The 18060-nt window shown below is 41.5% G+C and overlaps 1 protein-coding gene across 2 annotated transcripts in view; it reads left to right on the forward strand.

Moving 5' to 3' along the window:
• Positions 1-17750, forward strand: part of ATG7 (autophagy related 7) — a 316197-nt gene extending 298447 nt beyond the window's left edge. For both annotated transcript variants that reach the window (XM_025215158.1, XM_025215159.1), the window contains one exon: positions 15378-17750. In XM_025215158.1, the coding sequence (XP_025070943.1) occupies positions 15378-15394 (17 nt within the window). In that variant the 3' untranslated portion in view covers positions 15395-17750. The remainder of the gene's footprint in view (positions 1-15377) is intronic.
• Positions 17751-18060: the final 310 nt, after the last annotated feature.

The raw sequence follows: 18060 nt of genomic DNA on the forward strand, positions 1-18060 counted from the left end.
AAGGGAGGACTCCACGAACACCAGGAGGAGGAGACTTCATGCCGCGTGAAGATCTCTAAGCGCTGCGGAGCCTATCGGACCCAGTGCATTTCAAGCAGGCAACAGGGGTCTGATCAGCCTCTAGCCCCTCCCCGTCGCCGTTCGCAATCCTCGATGTATCCCTCTCCCTGCGCACAAAAGGATCCACGGAGCCTCGACAACTCCGTGGGAGTGATCCGAATATTGTCTGAGTCCTCAAACGAGGATTTAAGCGGAGCTGTGCCTGGGAAACTGTCCAGCCTACACCGCGACCATCTTCGGTGTAAGTAAACAATCTTGAATCAACCATTAAGCGTCCGTGCCTAATTTCAGCGTGTCGCCTGTTCTCTCCGACCCAGCGTGCCCGGGCTGCTGGCCACAGCCCACGCGGCGCGAAAAAGGGCCCGGAGCGCTCCCGGCCCGCACATGCATGAACTCCACTCCCCCTAGCAGCTGTCAGGGCCATAACTGCCTTCAGTCCCAGCCCTGGGGCTTATATGGGCCCAGGGCCCTGCCTTCTACCGGTCAGCTGACTGGGTGCAGGTGCTAGCTAATTCCCTCATTAGCCTGCTGCCGTAGTAACCTGCACCTGTGGGGTTTCTGCCTGGCTCCTAGGGCCTTCTCTCTAGGCAGTTTCTGCCCTTAAAGTAGCAGGCACCTTAGTACCCTGCAACAACAACCCAGAAGGTTCTTTCCACTTCCATTCTCCTAGGTTTCTCCTTTTTGGTTTTCTAATTATGTAGTCTCTCTTGTGTTTGGGGGTTTTATATAAGAACTTTTTACAGCAGTAAAATTTCTCTTACTTCAAAATGAATGAATTTATTCATTTGAAAGCCATATCCTGATTTATTATGTGGTTGTATTAGGGATGTTATGTTTAAAATCCTCTGGAAAGTTTATCTTCAAATCTGCTTGAGTTTTATGTGTCTCCAGGTTTTAAGAGAGAGCAGAACAGATGTCACTCCTGATATTGTCTTGTTTAGAAAACATCACTCCTACAAAATAAACACTGTGGCCTCAAAGGACCTTTTCAGCAGCAAAATACCTCTAGAGAATATGTCTTTGGAGTTTTAGTTTGTTTTTTTGTTTTTGTCTTAATTTTTGTTTGCTTGCTTGGTTTCTTCATTCTTTCCTGTTGCTACAAGAGATGTTATGGGTTTATTTACTATTTGGTATAGTAACCCCGTGAAACTATTGTAATGCTGAAATAGCTGAATACACATTCTTAAGCAAGGTGCTTAAGAATGAGCCTAGCTTTAGGTATGTGAATTAACTGACAGGGTACTCATGTTCCTTTTATGATTTGGCATAGACTAAGTACCTAACTGAAGTAATGCTTTGGCAGCTGATGAGTTAACACTTCATCTGCAAGAAGACTAGGGACGTAGAGCCATTTTGAGGGAAATACTTGGAGGTATTTAGACCAGTTAAGATGAAATTTCCAAAAGTTAGCATCTGACTAGAAAAAGATAAGGATATGAGTAAAGAAGGGACACAAAGGAGAATGGTAAAGTTTTGCAGCTTTGGCAAAACAGAGGGAATGAGGGATAGCGAAAGAACTTTGGTATCCAAGTTGACTAACACTATCATTGTACAATCCCTTGGGCATGTCTACACAAGACATTTACTGCAGAGTTGCCTAATTAGCTCCACAGTAAGTGTTTTGGTGTCTATACTTGCAGCCCTATTAGGCCACAGGAAACTAATAAACTTCACAGCAGCTTAGTTCTTGTAAATAGAAGTAGTATCCTGCTGCAGAGTATTTGCATGCACAGAAATGCACCTGCAGACACTGACCCAGCTACCCCCCAGCTAGCCCTGCAATTTGTGCTTTTGGAAAACAGGAAAAAAAGGCAATCCATTGCTTTGAATAGCCCACAATCTTTTGTACTTATTATAGCTGTGTGTATCCACTGAAGTTAGACATGCTTAATACTGTAGCTCTGGGGTCTCAAACATACAGCCTATGTGCCAGACTTGACCTGTGGAGCCTCCATATCCAGCTGCCAGGCTGCTAGAAGTTGGGGGGCCCTTTTGTGCTGCTGGCCATGGCTGTCAGTGTCTGCCCCATAGACCTACTGCCACTGGAACCCTCTTGCTGCTACTGGATCTCTGCCCCCAACTCCTTTGCTACCTTCTGCCCCTACCACCATGATGCATGGCTAGGAACCTATCAAAATCAAGGAGGTAGGCAGCCAATTTAATGGGCCGATTATGGGGCTGGCTACCATTTTCATGAGCTTATCACAGCAGGGCCACTCCCCCAAGCCTCTGGCTGAGGAATCCTGGTGGTCCCGCCCCTTACCATGGATTGGCCAAGGGGCTGTCTATCATGTGGTCCTGCCCCTCACTTCTGATTGGTGGAGATTGGCAGGGCTGTGGCAGGCATCCCTCTCAGCCAATCGGCCAGCCATTCTCTTGGCTGCTTCCCCTCCTTCTCCCAGTAGGGATCCAGTGTTTTATTTTAGTACATTTTTTTCTTTATTTTATTTCATGGGTTTTACAGACTGCTTTCGCACTTTCAGTGAAATCCGCAAAATTGCAAATTGAGTAGGAACCTAATCATGGCAGCTGCCCTTGTGCTCTGGGCTGGATCTAGCCTATGAGAAGCCCCTCAGCCTGGATCTGACCTGGGGCTCCACATGTTTGACACCCCCGGTGTAGCCCATAGTTAGACATTTAGATTTAGCTACCATACCATATCTTAAAAACCTTTAAGATACTGATATAGGGTTTTGTCCAAATTGTTATAGTATCCTATGCTTAGAGAAATGTGTTAATGCTGCTTAGATACTGAAGAAGACATGCACCTTTTTACCAGAAAGCTCACAGCCAAAACTCTATTGTACCTCTGGCTATGAATGAAAGACAAAACTAAGCACTCAAGTGTACGTAATTAATACTGCTTTTACTGCTTGTTCTGTGCTGCTCATTTTATTCCTGTGGGCAGAGTTTAGCAGGGGAATTGCAAAATATTTAAGGTGCTCAAGACATATTTTCAACGGTAATAAGATTAAGCTCGGTGTTTGCTCATGTGGTTAAATATCTAAGCTAGATGAAAGCTGGGTGCTGAACTTTAGAATTATTTTCCCTCACTGCATAACACAAAGTTCTGAAGACAACTGCATGTTGTAACTTGTATAAGCTTAAAGAATTTTAAGTTACAATCTCATTTCTGCTGCTGTTCCTGAAAGGTGATTTGGGCAATGAAATGAAAAAGAGTGCTGTTTGTGTTGTTAGTAGTACCTGATGTATGCAGCCAAGTCCACTTTACAGTACGCAGTGATGTCTATACGGGTTCCAAATTTTTGTAGATCAAGTTAAGAGCCTGCCAAAAGAACCAGAATTCTATTCTAATAAGTTTATCTACCTGACTTAAATTTTTTTACCTTCTTAATATAATAAGTATCCAGTGCTTGTTGCTTATAGCTGCAAAAGGCTTTTGGATCTCTTTGAGGTTGAACCTGTGCTTAACTTTTTTCCTGAATCAGGGCTTAGGGGGCATATTGTACCTCTAGGGAAGAGTTGCATGTCATTATGTGATCTTCAGTCATGTGGATCAAAAAGAAAAACTTTTCTTTCAGCCTTAATTCCTCATTCAGTTTGGTTTATGATTTTTTTTTTTACGTGTTTGAAATGTGTATCAACTTGTAATATGGCAAGTGTACACTTGACATTAATCCATTTAATTAACAGCTCCAGATTTTCCTAAATATGAGTGTATTATGTGTCTGTGTATAATTATCTATAATGCATAAAAATTAGAGCTGTGTGAAGCTTCAGGTGGTAATTCAATTCAGAGGAGAATCGGTGGCTGAATCTCCGAATCCAGATTGAATCAGGAGACCAATTTAAAGGTCCAAATCAATTCTAAGCTCTCCGAACATTCAGAAAAGATTCAGAGAGCTTTGATGATTCGGGCAGTCCCCAGTGGCTGCGGCAGGGAGCTGCAGCCAGTTCCAAGCTGGTAAGTACTAGGGGTGGGGGAGGGGACCATGGAGGGACCCCAGGACTCACCACTCCTGCAGCGGCCTCAGGGCTTTGGAGGCTCATGCAGAGCCCCCCACGTGGCATGGGGCAACCAGGAGCAGTGGGGATTGCCCCCCACCAGCAGGAACAGAGGGGGGGGGAGGTTGTTTTTTGGTGTTGGGGGGGTAGGTTGTTTTTTGTTTTCTTAAAGGGCCAGAGCTGGTCTGGGCAGGGCAACTGTGGGGGGCCTGGGGGAGCAAGGGGGGGTCAGAAGGCTCATGGCAGAGCACCCCATGCAGCATGGGGCAGTGGGGAGCAGCAAGGATCGCCCCTGCCCAGCAACACCCACTGAGCTGAGGCTTTTTTTTTTAACAAGTGCGGGGAGCTGGGGCGGGCAGGGCAGCCATTGCCAGGCTGGGAGAGCGGGCAGGGGATAGGCCTAGCCTGACTGATTCAGAGATTCGGCAGCAGCCAAATCTCCGAATCAGATTAGGCCAAATCGAATAGGGACAGTGATTCAAATCAATGAATCAAACCACTGTCCCCTGAATCAGCCAGATCCAAAGCGAATACTAGCCACTTCACACAGGCCTAAAAAATAGCTGCTTTGACAAGCAGTTGACTGTTTAGATGAGCATTTATAGTTATATGCACAATCTTTAAAATCCATATAAGGATATGTTTATGTTTTTTTCATCTCTGCTTATAAGGTCATATGAGATATAGATTTGAATACCAAGTCTTATTCCTAAAATATAAAAGTTTGTTGTGGATTTCTTCATGCAATCAAAATAACCAGTTTGGACCTGTACCCATGGAAATGAAGTTTTAGGTCTTTTTGATGCAGGAAGTAAATGAAAAGCACTTTAATGACCCTTACTTCAAATAGGCAATCTACGGAGAATTGTTTTAATTCATTGACTGAGAAACAAACGAACTGTTATTTTCAGACATTGTTACTCCCTCCAGCTCCTCTTTCCTGTGCAGAAAAATACTTTGTCATTTGAAGAAAACAAGCATGGAAATGCTCCTGTAACCTTGAACAGACTTATTATGCACCTGAAATTTAAGAACTCCTATACTGAAGCTTAAATATAAAGTAGATACTTGATGCTAACAGGTGCATTCAGTTGATCTGTTCAGATTTGTACAAACTGAGTTAGTTTTGACAGGTAGTTCATTCTTCTCCTGCTTTATGATCTCCCCTGTCATTATCTATATATAGCTGCACCTCAATTGCTTTACCCAGGAGTGCTGCAGGACAAAAGAGATAACAAGAAAACCCTAATTCATAACTTTTATTTGGACATCAGATGCCTGACATACGAAAGAGTCATTTTAAACACTCTTTTACATCTTTTCTCATTCTGAAACTGCTGCTCTTAAAATCACAGCCTACTATCTACTTACCTTTCAGTGCCATACCTTTTTTTATTTGATGGAGCATCTCAGAGAATACATTGAATTTCATTTATAAAAATTCAGTATCCATCCATTTATAGTTTTTGTGAAGGGAATTTTTTTTATTTGCATTCCCCTATAGTTTAAGCAGCTTTTCATGGGGAAATCTGTTACTATTAATTAAGAACATATGGCTTATTTATAACTTTGCTCCCAGTGTTGATGTGTGCATCATAGGTAAGGTGACCATAATAATTTGAGGGAAATCCAGGATGGGGTAAGGAAATATGGGATGGGGGTGGTGCCAGCATGCACACATGTCCATGCATACAGCCCTGACCCCGCAGCTCCAGGAGCACGGCCAGGTAGAACACTATGGGATGCATGCAAATGCACAGGCGCGCGTGCGCGCACACACACACACACACACACACCCACCCCCCTTGACCCATGGCTCCCAGCAGTGGGGCTGGGCACGACAGCACAGCACATGCACACATGTGCACACACACACCATGGCTCCCTGCGTACACCCCTCCTCAAACCCCAACTCTACTGGTCAAGCAACTCCAGTTGCAGCCCAGCAGAGTCCAGACCAGGAAGCAACCCATTGGCTGGGCTTCTCAGAGAAAATTGAAGGAAAAGTCCTGAATTGGCATGAACCTGCCTGCATGTGCCCAGCTTCTGATTCAGGAGCTGCACATGCAGGTGGGTTCCCTGGCCAGTCTGGGACATATGGTCACTCTAATCTTACGGATCTAATCTGAACATAGCTGCTTAAACTGCTTTCCCTCTAGAAGGATATTTTGCTGGTTTTGCTATGTAACAGCATTTGCTTGCTGTCATGTATTTGGTTTTTTTTTAATGTCATTGTTCAGTTTTGGATCACATTCTCCTTTTCCTCCTCTTGCTTGTCCCATCTCCTTTGCCTGCTTCATGTGGTTAGAGAGAAGTTTGCAACACTCACAAACATGGCTAGGAGCATTCCAGTAGACTTTACTGCAGAAGCTTTTTGCTGAGAATGTATAGCCCAGACTCTGCAGACAAAATGCATTTTATGCTAAATAATCCCTATAGGATTCTTTCCTTTTGTTACATTCTTTTTTCAAGATTACTATCGAGCTATTTTATTTGTTTTTTTGTCATGCCTTCTGTTGTGCAGCTCTTCTTCCATTCCACTCATTTTCCAGATTCTTTACAAAGACTTGGGCTGTCTGTCTAGCCTGTCTAACTGGGCCTGACAAACCTTATTCCACTTTTGCTTATTGGGTTGCCTCAGGGTTTTCTTAATTAAAACCCCCAACAGCAAATTCTGAACAATTTTTACTATATCATATTTTTTACTTACAAAACTGGCTGCCAAAATTGAAATATGACAGGTTTGGACCCAATACCATGCAGGAGCAATGCACTCTCTAACAGGACAAATTTCTGGCTGATTCCTGTACACACAGTTCCTCACATAAACTGCTCCTGGGCTGGCCATAATCCTGCAGTGCATCCATCAAAACTCAAGGGTATTCTCTTGAGCTGTGGCATGTGTTTGTATCTGGTTAGTTACGTGCCACTGGAGTATATTGAAGTCTAATATTTAGGTACTAAAATGTTATTATCCTTCTCAAGTATATCGTTCTTGTTCCAGGACATTGTACAACAGTTGCATACCTATGAACCTCAACTCAAATTCTTTGTAAACATTATTGCATTCAGAATTCTTAGAAAAGAAGCTTGTTTAGCTAGAAAAATACTTATTCATGTATTTGAATTACATACTTTTATATTCATCCCATTTTTACTGGTTCATAGAAAGATGGATCTATAGAGTGAATACAATTAAGAAACCTCCCCTTCATTGATCAAGATGCATTCTACAAATAAGAAATGTTACTATTGTACCATGCGTTAACTCATTCTAGAGCTGAAAAGCTAGGTACCTTTTTAGATAATATTATCAAGTGGCCCTTGTTTAGTATGATTTCATATTTTTCAGTTTTCCCTTAAAAATCCTCAACCTGGGTGCCATGGCTCCCAGTGGTATTGTGACATCCTTTTAAAGTTGCCATGCAATATTAGCACTGTTAGGCATGCAAACACCTTTACAAGATTCACAATATAAACCCAGAGATTTCAAATAGGAATCCATAGTGTTAAAAACATTCTGATCTGTTGTGGTCTTTCTGAGTTCTCTTCAAAAGAAGAATTGCTCTATTATTTTTCTCTAGTCAAAAAACAAGTGAAAGCTAAGAGCTGGCATTTTCCAAAGGGTGCCTTGAGTCTAATGTTGTGTGCTTGAGCCTAAAAAGGTTGAGAACCACTGCCTTAAAGGATCTACTTGCCAACAGAAGCAAAACAGCGCTCTTATTTTCTCCCCCTGCCCCGTATCATGCAAAGCAAAATAAAATAAGTTGCCTATGGTTATTACGTGTATTGTGGTAGATCTCTGTCTCAGTCATTAAAGTATGCCAGGATTACCAGTTGGCATGCCAGTTTACCAGGATGAGATAGGAAACTCAATATTCTAGCTTCTAGGAAGTTGTAGATATAGCACCATTACTGTTTCAGGAAGCAGTGGTATGTTTTAGGGTCTGGTCTTTTTTTTACAAGTTTCCAAAACAGATCATTTCAACTACAGTTTAGTTAAAAACCCCAAACAGCTATAGATGTGTGAGTTTTGTGTGTATTGAATGTCTTTTAACTGAGCAAATACCTTAAACTTCCATTCTTTGCTAAAAAGTTATTTTTTTTAAATAAAATACATGGAGTTTAGAACTGTTTGCAGTCAGGACTCATAGTAGAGATGATATCTTTTATTAAACTGACAAGACTTTTGCAAAAAAAATGATTTAATTGCAAGCTTTTGGGCACAAACACCCTTCATCAGGAATTGGAGAAAAGATTGTAAAAGTTCTTCTGGGTAGAAATGAAAGTTCATATTTCATAGGATTTTATCAGGGAGTCAGTAGATGGAAAACTCCTCTGGGCAGTCAGTTCATAACTGGTATGGAGTCTCTTACCTCTTGTGAGGTTCTGTGATGATACAGGTTCTCTTCAAACAAAGGCAGGAGCAGTGTCTCAGGTTTCGGGTGGTCGCAGTTGCTTCCTGCTTGGGAAAATATGAAGATTTCATGTCAGAAATTGGCTAAAATGGGATATCTTCCATATGTCAAAACCCAAAGGAGTTTTCCATCTATTAACTCTGTGAAATCCTATGAAATATGAACTTTCATTTCTACCTAAGATAACTTTTACAATCTTTTCTCCAGTGCCTGAGAAAACTTTAGTTAATTAAAGATTTTTTTTTTTTTGCAAAAATCTTGTTGGTCTAATAAAAGATAATATCTCTACTATACGTCCTGATTGCTTTTTCCTCTAAACCAATACAGCTACAACCTGGATACTGAACTGTTTGCAGGATATTTGAGATAAAATGAAATTTAGAAAAATTGATGCCAGGGGCTAGGAAATAAAAAAGAAAAGAAAAAGAAAGACGACTGAGCAAGGTGACTAGAAATATAATGCCATAGTGAGGCTTTCACTTCCAAATTACAAATTGAAATGCATCGTCAGCTGTGAGTGATTAGAAGTTATTACCAGTTGACACCTGTCTATGTGAAGTGAGTCAGAGGTCTCAGTCTGGTCCTAGTGCAAGTATTAAGCTTGGGTTCTACCATAACTCCCAAATCCTCCCTAATAGTCTTAGCCATACTGTATTTGTTCATCTGTTCCCTGCCCCCCACCCCCCCATGCATATACCACCTTGCATTTGTACTTGTTAAATTTTAGTTTGTGGTCTCTAATCCAGTTCTCCAATTGATCAAGACCTCTTTGAATTTTCATCTTGCCAGTGGATTCTAGTGGATCAACTCCTCTAGCTTTTTTGTTGTTTGCATCTAGGTCATTAATTAATATGTAAACCACACTGTACCCAGAACAGATCCCCATGGGACTCCCCTTGAGACCTCCTGCCAGTGTAACATCTATTCTGTGGGTAAAGATGACTTTTAGAGCTGTTGGTTTGGCAGCTGTCACTATGTTTATTGGAAACAAAATTGCAGGCTCCCTGCCCTCAAGTCATCCTACTGCACAGCCTTTCAGTGCATGTATTTTCTTTCCTTAACAGGCAAGAGAGAAAGAGAGGGCTAAAATCTGTCCTTTGTTTTTAAAGAAAAAAAACCCCAAATGGGTCTTAGGAAGGATGGGATATCAGCGTGTGCTTTGAGTTTCTTGCCTTTTGTCAGTTTTGATCAGGCCATAGATTCTATTTAAAGATAACTTTTTCATATTTGTTTTCCATATCCTTGACCCTGACTGGCAAGTTGGACAGTTGTATTTGCCTTGGCAAGTCCTAAGCCGCTCATCGAGGGCAGGACAAAAACACTTTTTTCTTTTTGTAAACAAGCTGTTACTTCAGTATTTTCCATGAGGATTTACACCACCATTTTGAAACCACTTTAGGAATTGAGAAGACCATTTAGAGTCTTCTTGGCTTAGCTTCCAGCATTTCACAGAGCTGTGGGATTCCACATGTAGCTGGTGCAAGGTAAGGAGGGGGGAAGGAGGAAAAGGGTTTGGGTTCCAGACAGTTAATTTGTAATTCCCATTTCTGGTCTTGATGAAGCTGGTGTTGCTTTCATTGTTGTTTGTAAGACTGTAGTGCTTAGAGGGCAAGCATGAACAGGATAGCACTGTGCATGGCACTGTACATATAACACCGCTGCCTGCGGAATATAAAATCTAAATAAATGCTAAAATTTGAACTTTTGGTATGTATTTTTTCCCTGGTTGGGTTGTAAAAGGAAAAGAATAATTTTGTTACTGATCTAATGTTAATATGGCAATAACCAGGGTCTGATTCTCAGTAGGTATTTCTAGAGCTTCATCTATCACCAGGGCTAGGGACACAAGTTACACATAAACTGATTTAGGTCTTCAGGAATTGGTTTAAACCTGTAATAAAACAGAAGCTCAGTGCACATAAACCCAGTTTCAAAATGGCTGAAACTGGTTTAAGGTAAACCTGGTTGAATGTAGTATCAGACGTAACTGATTTGTGTCAAACTGGTTTATGAAACTTCTGTCCCAGACCCCTTCCTGGTTCAAGTTAAATCAGTCCCCCAGCATCCTAGCATAGGCTGCGTGTTCACTTCCTCTTCCTGCTGCCCCTGAGGTTTCTGGGATTTGCAGTCCAGACCCACAGCAGCAGGACTCTGCAGGGTTGTTCATCACTTTTTCTTCCTGCTTCCAGGTGCCTCTGAGATTTGTAGTCCATGATCACAGCCAGCAAGATTCCACAGGGTTGTTCTTTTCTGTTCAATGCATGCTCCCTTCTGAGAGAGGACTATTCTTGTTCAAGCTTTTATGAATTCAATGCCACTGCCTTTTTCCCTACCCACCCCCTCTTTAGCCTGGCAGGCACTGCACCCTTCCCTCTACAGACCCTCCAGCTAGCTCTGGGCAGAGGCTTGGCCCCCCCACCCCTCCACTCTAGCAGGGAAGGGGGAAAAGCCTTGGAGCTGGCAGGCTGCAAGGTGTGCTCTAGTATCCCCCGACTTCTGGCTTGAGCCACGGCAGACATGTGCTTGCATTTCCTGAGTCAAAAGTGAAAGTCTGTTTGCTTGCTTGCTGATTCAATGTCTGCAGCTTAGACTAACCTACAAAGACTGAATTGATTCAGCCTTGGGCTTTTTGACTGTCTGTACTTAGCCCAGGTGATGCTCATGCTTTACAGGCTGAGCTTCTGTGATGGTCTAACCTATGGGTAGGGTAGCCATTGGTCCTGTTTATACTGGACTGGCCTGTTTTTAAACCCTTTGTCCCCTGTCTGTTTCTGAATGAGGAATGGCCTACAAAAAGTCCTGTTTTTTAGTTCATTGATGTAAATACATGCTGCTCATTTGTCCTTGCAGTTCTGTTGGCTGTGCCTAGAGGTAGGACAGTGCACAGCCAGGAGGAGCAGGATTCCAAGCCAGCTAGGAAGGGAGGGAGGTGGCTTTTGTTGGCTCTGTCCCTTGCCACTAATTGGTCAAGGACTCATCGCGCAGCCTTGCACTCCACGCTGTTAAAATTCTTTTCTTCCCTTAATTCCCTCTCAAACTGGGTTACTTGGTCTTTTACGGATTGGTTCTCTTGATGGAGCTGAGTGGCTTCCTCTGCTCCCAGTCTTAGGCAGGTTACCAGCAGCCAGGACAGGCATCCTTTCTTAGGTCTGCCCTTCTGCACAGCAGTGAACACAGCCCACTGACAGGGTACTGTGGTGGGATCGCTCCAGGCGGGTCTCAACCTCTCTTTATCCCACCCCGGATTCTTAATACCCATAACCTCTTCTATTAAAGCAATCAGCGGGGTCCACGCTTCTGCCCCCTCTGCACCATTCTTCCCCTCCGAACTCTCCATCCTCAATCCTGTTCGTGACGCCAATTTTGTCACAGGACAGCTGGGCACTGTGAGTGTATCAGTTTAGTTGCAGGCTGACTGGGTGCTGCAACTGTATCAGCCCCTGGGCTGTTTGGTTCGGGATCGAGGAGGCAGAGTTGAGAGTGAAGCAATGGCAAATTTATTATAGCTTACACACACACAACAGTTAACAGAAAGATAAATGCAATAAGCAGGTAATGCAGTATTGAAGAGCTAATAGTAAATAATAACAACAGATAAAAAGATCAATCTGTCGCAGGCCAGCTGGGCACTGCAAGGGTATCAGCCACTGGGCTGTTTAAAACAAAAGATAGACAGACATGGGTTGGCAATTTATCAATAGTCCCTCCATGCCAGGTGCGCGCCAGGTGATTCCAGCGAAGTCAGGCATCCCCGATCATTGCAGTCGGAGGGATTACCGGGGAAGATCCCTTGATCAGGATCTGATCCTCACTCACACTGGGATGCCGGGGTCCGGGCGTGGAACAGCAGTGACCGTTCTGTTCCCTCCTTCCTGCTGGTCACCTGACACACGCGCTTTTTATACTTAGTTTTATGCTAATCTGGTGGCTTTAGAGCCACTCACAATCTTGCCCTATAGCTGTTACCCTATGGGATTAAAGGGTGTTAAAAATTATTATAAAAGGTTACTACCCAGACTCGGGTTTATCCAATAAGCAAATTACAATGTAACATCTTCAGGTTTGAAATGAACATTACTCCGCCTAAATCCAACCCCTTTAGATTTCTCTGACTATGCTTATTTGAGACGTGCTTTCCTGGAATCTGCTGGGTGTGCCAGGCAGTTGAATCCAGTTTTTATCATCAAGGCTGAACTCTGAGCAAAAACCATTAGGTCAGCTAATCTTATAGCTATAGCTTTGTCTTTAAGGCCCAGTCAGTTCCACGAACAGTTACAAGTTACATTTGCGGGTTACAAAAATACAGGCTTTATATTAGGCAAAAATTCCAAATGCCTCCAAGAAGCACATATTTATTGCTTATTAATCTCTTTGGTTCTGGCCATCACACATGATGCTGATCCGCTGAGCAGGTCCCACCCCTCACCAAGATGTCCTGAATTCTGGGGATGTGTCAGTGGCCACTGTACCTATGATTGGGCTGATACCATGAACACATTACTCTTGTTCTTACAGTCAGGGGGACTTGGCATGGTAGTTTACCCTAGGCATTTAGTTGGGACAAGCAAGGAACGCTCCAAGTTTTAAATTAATTTCTAGCTGGCTTAACAATGAAAGCAATCCTGTCATTCTAGCCCAGTGGTTATCAACATTTTTAGACTTGAATCATCCCTCAGGAAATGCCAACGCTTCGTTTGTACTCTTTTTTTCACTACGGAAAAATGATAGAGCATTTCTTCTGTGGCAAAGAACTTAGACCACACTAGATCACAACATTTTTAACCTTTTTGATTCCTATCTAAAACATATGGGTTTATCTTGTGAATCATATTTGCACACTTACTAGTGCTAACGTTGTGTGGCAGCCTCCAGCTACACAATGTCACCCTTGGTACCCTAGGTTGCCACAGACCATCTGCGTTTAATGTTGCTTTCTCCCTTAAAGGCCTACTCCAAGGCATGATTCCTAACGTAACTTAGTGACATAAGTTCTCCACACTGAATGGAATGAGTATGAACTACACATTGCAACTGGCTATTGGTCAAAAAATATCTACATCTTCACTTTAAATTTTTTGGGGGAAAAATCTAAAAGTCATCATATTTGAACTTCAAGAGCAAAGCTTGGGGAAGAAAATATTTTTATTCAGGTATAATTTAATATTATTTAATGTTCTGTCTGACTTGAAGCTAACATGATTTAACTACCTTCTCCTTTTTTGCAAATTAACTTGCTTTTCCACATGTCTAATTGCAACTTTCAGTAAGGATGCCTGTTAAAGGGAGCAGACCAATGTGATAAGTAGAGTTGATCAAACAGAAGTATTTGAAGTAAAAGTCTTTAAACCTTCACCCAGACTTATTGTACTTCTACTGTTTCTGCATGTTCTATTGTGGGGTTTCCCTTTCATTTATGCCATTGTCTGATGCTGAACTGTTTCGGAAAGAATGCAAAGAGCACTTGCATGTATCGAGCCTGAGCAGTTCTTCACAGAATTGCCACAAATGTGATTAAGTCAGCTGGATTTGCATAGAAGCACAGGCATGTATGCAGTCTGCACTTGGAGAATGCATACAGTCTGTGTATGCAAACAGGTGCACTTACAGACTTTTGCGTTTTATATAAAGTATTGCATTCTTTGTTCTGACAACTGAATGAATATATGGACCTAGCTTTAAATTAGTATGGCTCCTAGGACTTCAGATTCCTTGGGGATCCTGTGAAAACATTAACTTTGTTTTCCAGGCTGGGTTTCCAGGGTACGTCTAATGATCTTAGCCTAGAACCAAAGTAAATGTACAATTGCATTTTACTACACAAAATAATGTTTTTATGCCAATTACTGGCTGGCTTGTAAAACTGTTAAAACACTGATAAAGAAACAAATTTGTATATATTTTTGTCTTGTGTTGTTTGCAGCAATTGGTTGAATCATGCTATTGATTATCCTCAGATGTTTGAAGAACCACTGTTTTTTCATAATGTTGTTCACAAATTCATAGAGTTTGTACTAAAAGTGCATTATCTACTATTCCTAATTATGTATTTCCTGATAACAATATGTCATGCAGTCAATAAGGAAAAAAGATTATAAGGAGTGTCAGTAGTATGCTGTGGTTCAGAACTGTCCAACTCTGGCATGGCAAGGGACCATACATGGCCCCAACATGCACCCCCCAGGCTGCACATTGTGCAGGCCACATGCTACAGAGGGCAGCCCCCTGGGATCCCTCTCTAATGTGTGGACTATACAAGTGGCATGAAGACCCCCAGGCTGCATGAGTGGTACTTGGCCCTCTGCCCCTCTGGGTAGTGCCGGTAGCACATAATCCTATGCCACATGCCCCTTTCCCTTTGCTTTACCCCTCCTCCACTGCACAACAGTGGAAGAGGTGGCTGCAAAGGCCATGGGCCACATGTTAACCACTCATGTCACATGCAGCCAATACACTGCCAGTTTTGCAGCCATGTTCTAATTCATACCATACGATGACTAGCAAATAACCACAGCAGACAATTCCTGAAACATCCACTGAAATGTATCAGTCTAAAACACTAGAGGGATATTTAAAAATATCAAAATTTGCTTTCACCTACAGCAGTTGGTCTGTAAATGACTCAGTAACCCACCAACTGCTGAATTCCATTGAATTGTTAGTTCCCCAACAGCTCTCATGCAGTGTTCACAACCTTTGTGGAGTGACAGACCACGTTTAACTGGAAAAGATTACAAAGGTCTGGTATGATCCACAGCCCATCTATATAGACTTACCATGTCCTGGCAGACCACAGTTTGGGAACCACTATTATACGGGATAGTCCACCAGTTAAATAGATTCCTCCCTTTTCAATTAGATTAGTGATTACATAAGCTATATTAAAAGCATATTCAAGTTCAACCAAGTGAAATTTTGTTTGCTTTCTCATTACAGATCTGGGACATGAGTGATGATGAAACAGTTTGAAAGCCAAGTGAATGAAGCGGAAGATGGCCTACTTAGATCTGTATTGCTGTCTTTTATCTGTCACTTGATTTTTTATATATTCTGACAGTTACAAATATAACTCTCATCTTTGATATGAATGGAACATTATCTTAACCTGAAAAGCAGTTCTGTTGTGGGTGCGAGTCTCCTCATATTTCCATATTTATTGTATGCAGGACCTAACTAGAGCAACGTGGTTATATTTAAATGCCCAGTTTCTATTTTTTCAGTTACTAAATATAGCTGGCATACATTTAGCCACTTAAATAACTTCCAGTGTGTTTTCATTTGTCCATTTTCATTGTATCGTCAATAGACCTGCCTAAATAATATTGTCTTTTCTTCCAAAGAAGTAGTGTCATTTTATAAATAGTTAATATTCAGATTATGATAATATTTTCTTACAGCAGGTAATTAAATTACATTGTTATTTAAAGGAGCTGGGGTAGAAGATGAGGTGGGTGAGTAATTAAAAATCCACCTACACCAATTTTTTTACTGTGTCACAGATTGTGTTTATAACATGCCCCTTATCATATGATAATAGCAGGGTTTCTGTCTGTGCAGATGGGAGCAACAGTTTTAAATCTTATTAAAGCTCTGTTAAGACCAGTATTTTAGCATGTTTCTGCACTGTGGATAAAACATTGTTTGAGCCTTACCTGGCAAGGAAGAACAGGGTTGGGGATTCAAACATTTATAAAGGGAGCCATTACATAATAACTCTTTTAGAGAAGGGTCTTTGGCTCGATAAAGGCTGTAGAAAGAGTTTCTCTAACTCTTGTCATTCTTAGATGCTGTCATTCAGTACTTCCCTGGGGCTCAATAAAGCCCTAATCTCAAATCTGCTTGGTGAGTCTTTCAGTTTTATACTTTGTAGCACCCAGAAGGGCTCCACAGATGACTAGTTCTGCACAGAGCATCACTGGAAAACCACTGAGAAAAGTTATGGTTGTGAAAAGCAGAATTTTAAAATACCAAAGTATGTTACTATCCCAAATCAAATTTATTGTTTTTCATCTTGGTCTAAGTAAATGATAATAATAATAACAACATTATTTTCCATCTTAAGTCTAGTTTTTTTTTTTAAGTGATCCATGCATTGCTTTGGATTTGTCCAACCATTCTTTCCTCAGTGTATCAGGAAGATCAGTATATCCAATAATTACGTTGTCTTCCTTCAGTTAAGATAGAATCCCTGGTTATGTAAGTCACATCAATTTGTTTGGCCAGCTAAGCTGATATATCCTCTGGTATTCCATAGAAATAGAAGCACTATAAGATCTACCTAGGGCAGAGTGCAATCCCCACTCATGCATTATGGTTTTGAATGAAGATGTATTGAAATAGCTAGCTCTCAGCATGAGATGTTTATAAAGTGTTCTCTTGTTTGTACCACTATGAAAAATCTCCGCATTCAAGTTTGCATTTTTTCCCAAGTGACCATACAGGAATGTCTCATCTAGGTAGCTCCAATGTAATATAAATATATTCTTATAATCTAGTTAGAAAGAAAAGTCCTTAGTCTTAAATATATTTTTGAAAAAGGAAGATTAATGATGAAATAGAATCTGACATCTTGATGATCTGAAAAAAAACAGTAAGACTGGGAAAATTCACTGTGCATTTGTATACATGGAAAATGATCTTTCAATGGACAAACAAAATACATTTCAGAAATAAGGCTAAAACACCTGATTTCTCCTGCATTCAAACCATTCTGAATTGTTATTTTATTCATACCATTATCAGAGAAATTAATTTTATAAAGCCTCAGTACTATGGCAGCTGTCAGAGACCAGCCTATATATGTTTCATAGTTACTGAGATAGTGACATGCAAAAATCTATTTTGCGGTTGTGCAATTTTAATAATCTGAAACTTGAAAAATGGCTCCTGTGCCCCAGAGTTTACTAACATGGAAAAGTCTTTTGGATATATGAAACCTTGTCCAAACTACAGTTGTAGTATAGTCTTACAAATCTACAGTTGTACTGTATTCTTACAAATCTCCGAATCTCTCCGAATCGATTTGGAGGGTTCTGATTCGATTCAGAGAGATTAAAGGTTCTGGTTCTGATTCTATTCAGATTCATAGATTTGGCCACCAAATCAGGCCAAATCTTCACCAAATTGAATCAGGGACTGAAGCTTCACACAGCCCTAGTAAGTATCCATTTAACTACCGCAGTATGCAAGATCTAGAGTAGGGATGTGCAAAGCTTCAGTTGCTGATTTGATTTGGAGAAGATTTGGCCCAATTCAGCGGCTGAATCATCGAATTGGGAGACCCATTAAAAGCTCTGAATCAATTTTGAATTAATTCAGAAAAGATTTGGTGATTCAGAAGGCAGTTTTGTGGGGAAACAGAAACAGAGGAGCAGGGCAAAGACAGCTCTGATATTGACATCTGTAGCTGGCCAGTGACCGTGACCTTTCCCTGAGTTCCCTCCCAATCACAGTGCTCTGTGGGACTGACATAGAAACAGCATATAAGGCCCTGTGTGAAGCTTTTCTCTGCCAGAGGCACCAGACCCCACCATCTGGCAGATAGTGTAGAGGCCTTTGTGGCTACCTATTTTGCCAAGGATCTGGAGACGCTGCAATGTGACCCCTTAGCCTGTTGGAC

This window comes from Alligator sinensis, unplaced genomic scaffold (genome assembly GCF_000455745.1).
Source record: "Alligator sinensis unplaced genomic scaffold, ASM45574v1 scaffold1224_1, whole genome shotgun sequence".
Lineage (NCBI taxonomy): Eukaryota > Metazoa > Chordata > Crocodylia > Alligatoridae > Alligator > Alligator sinensis.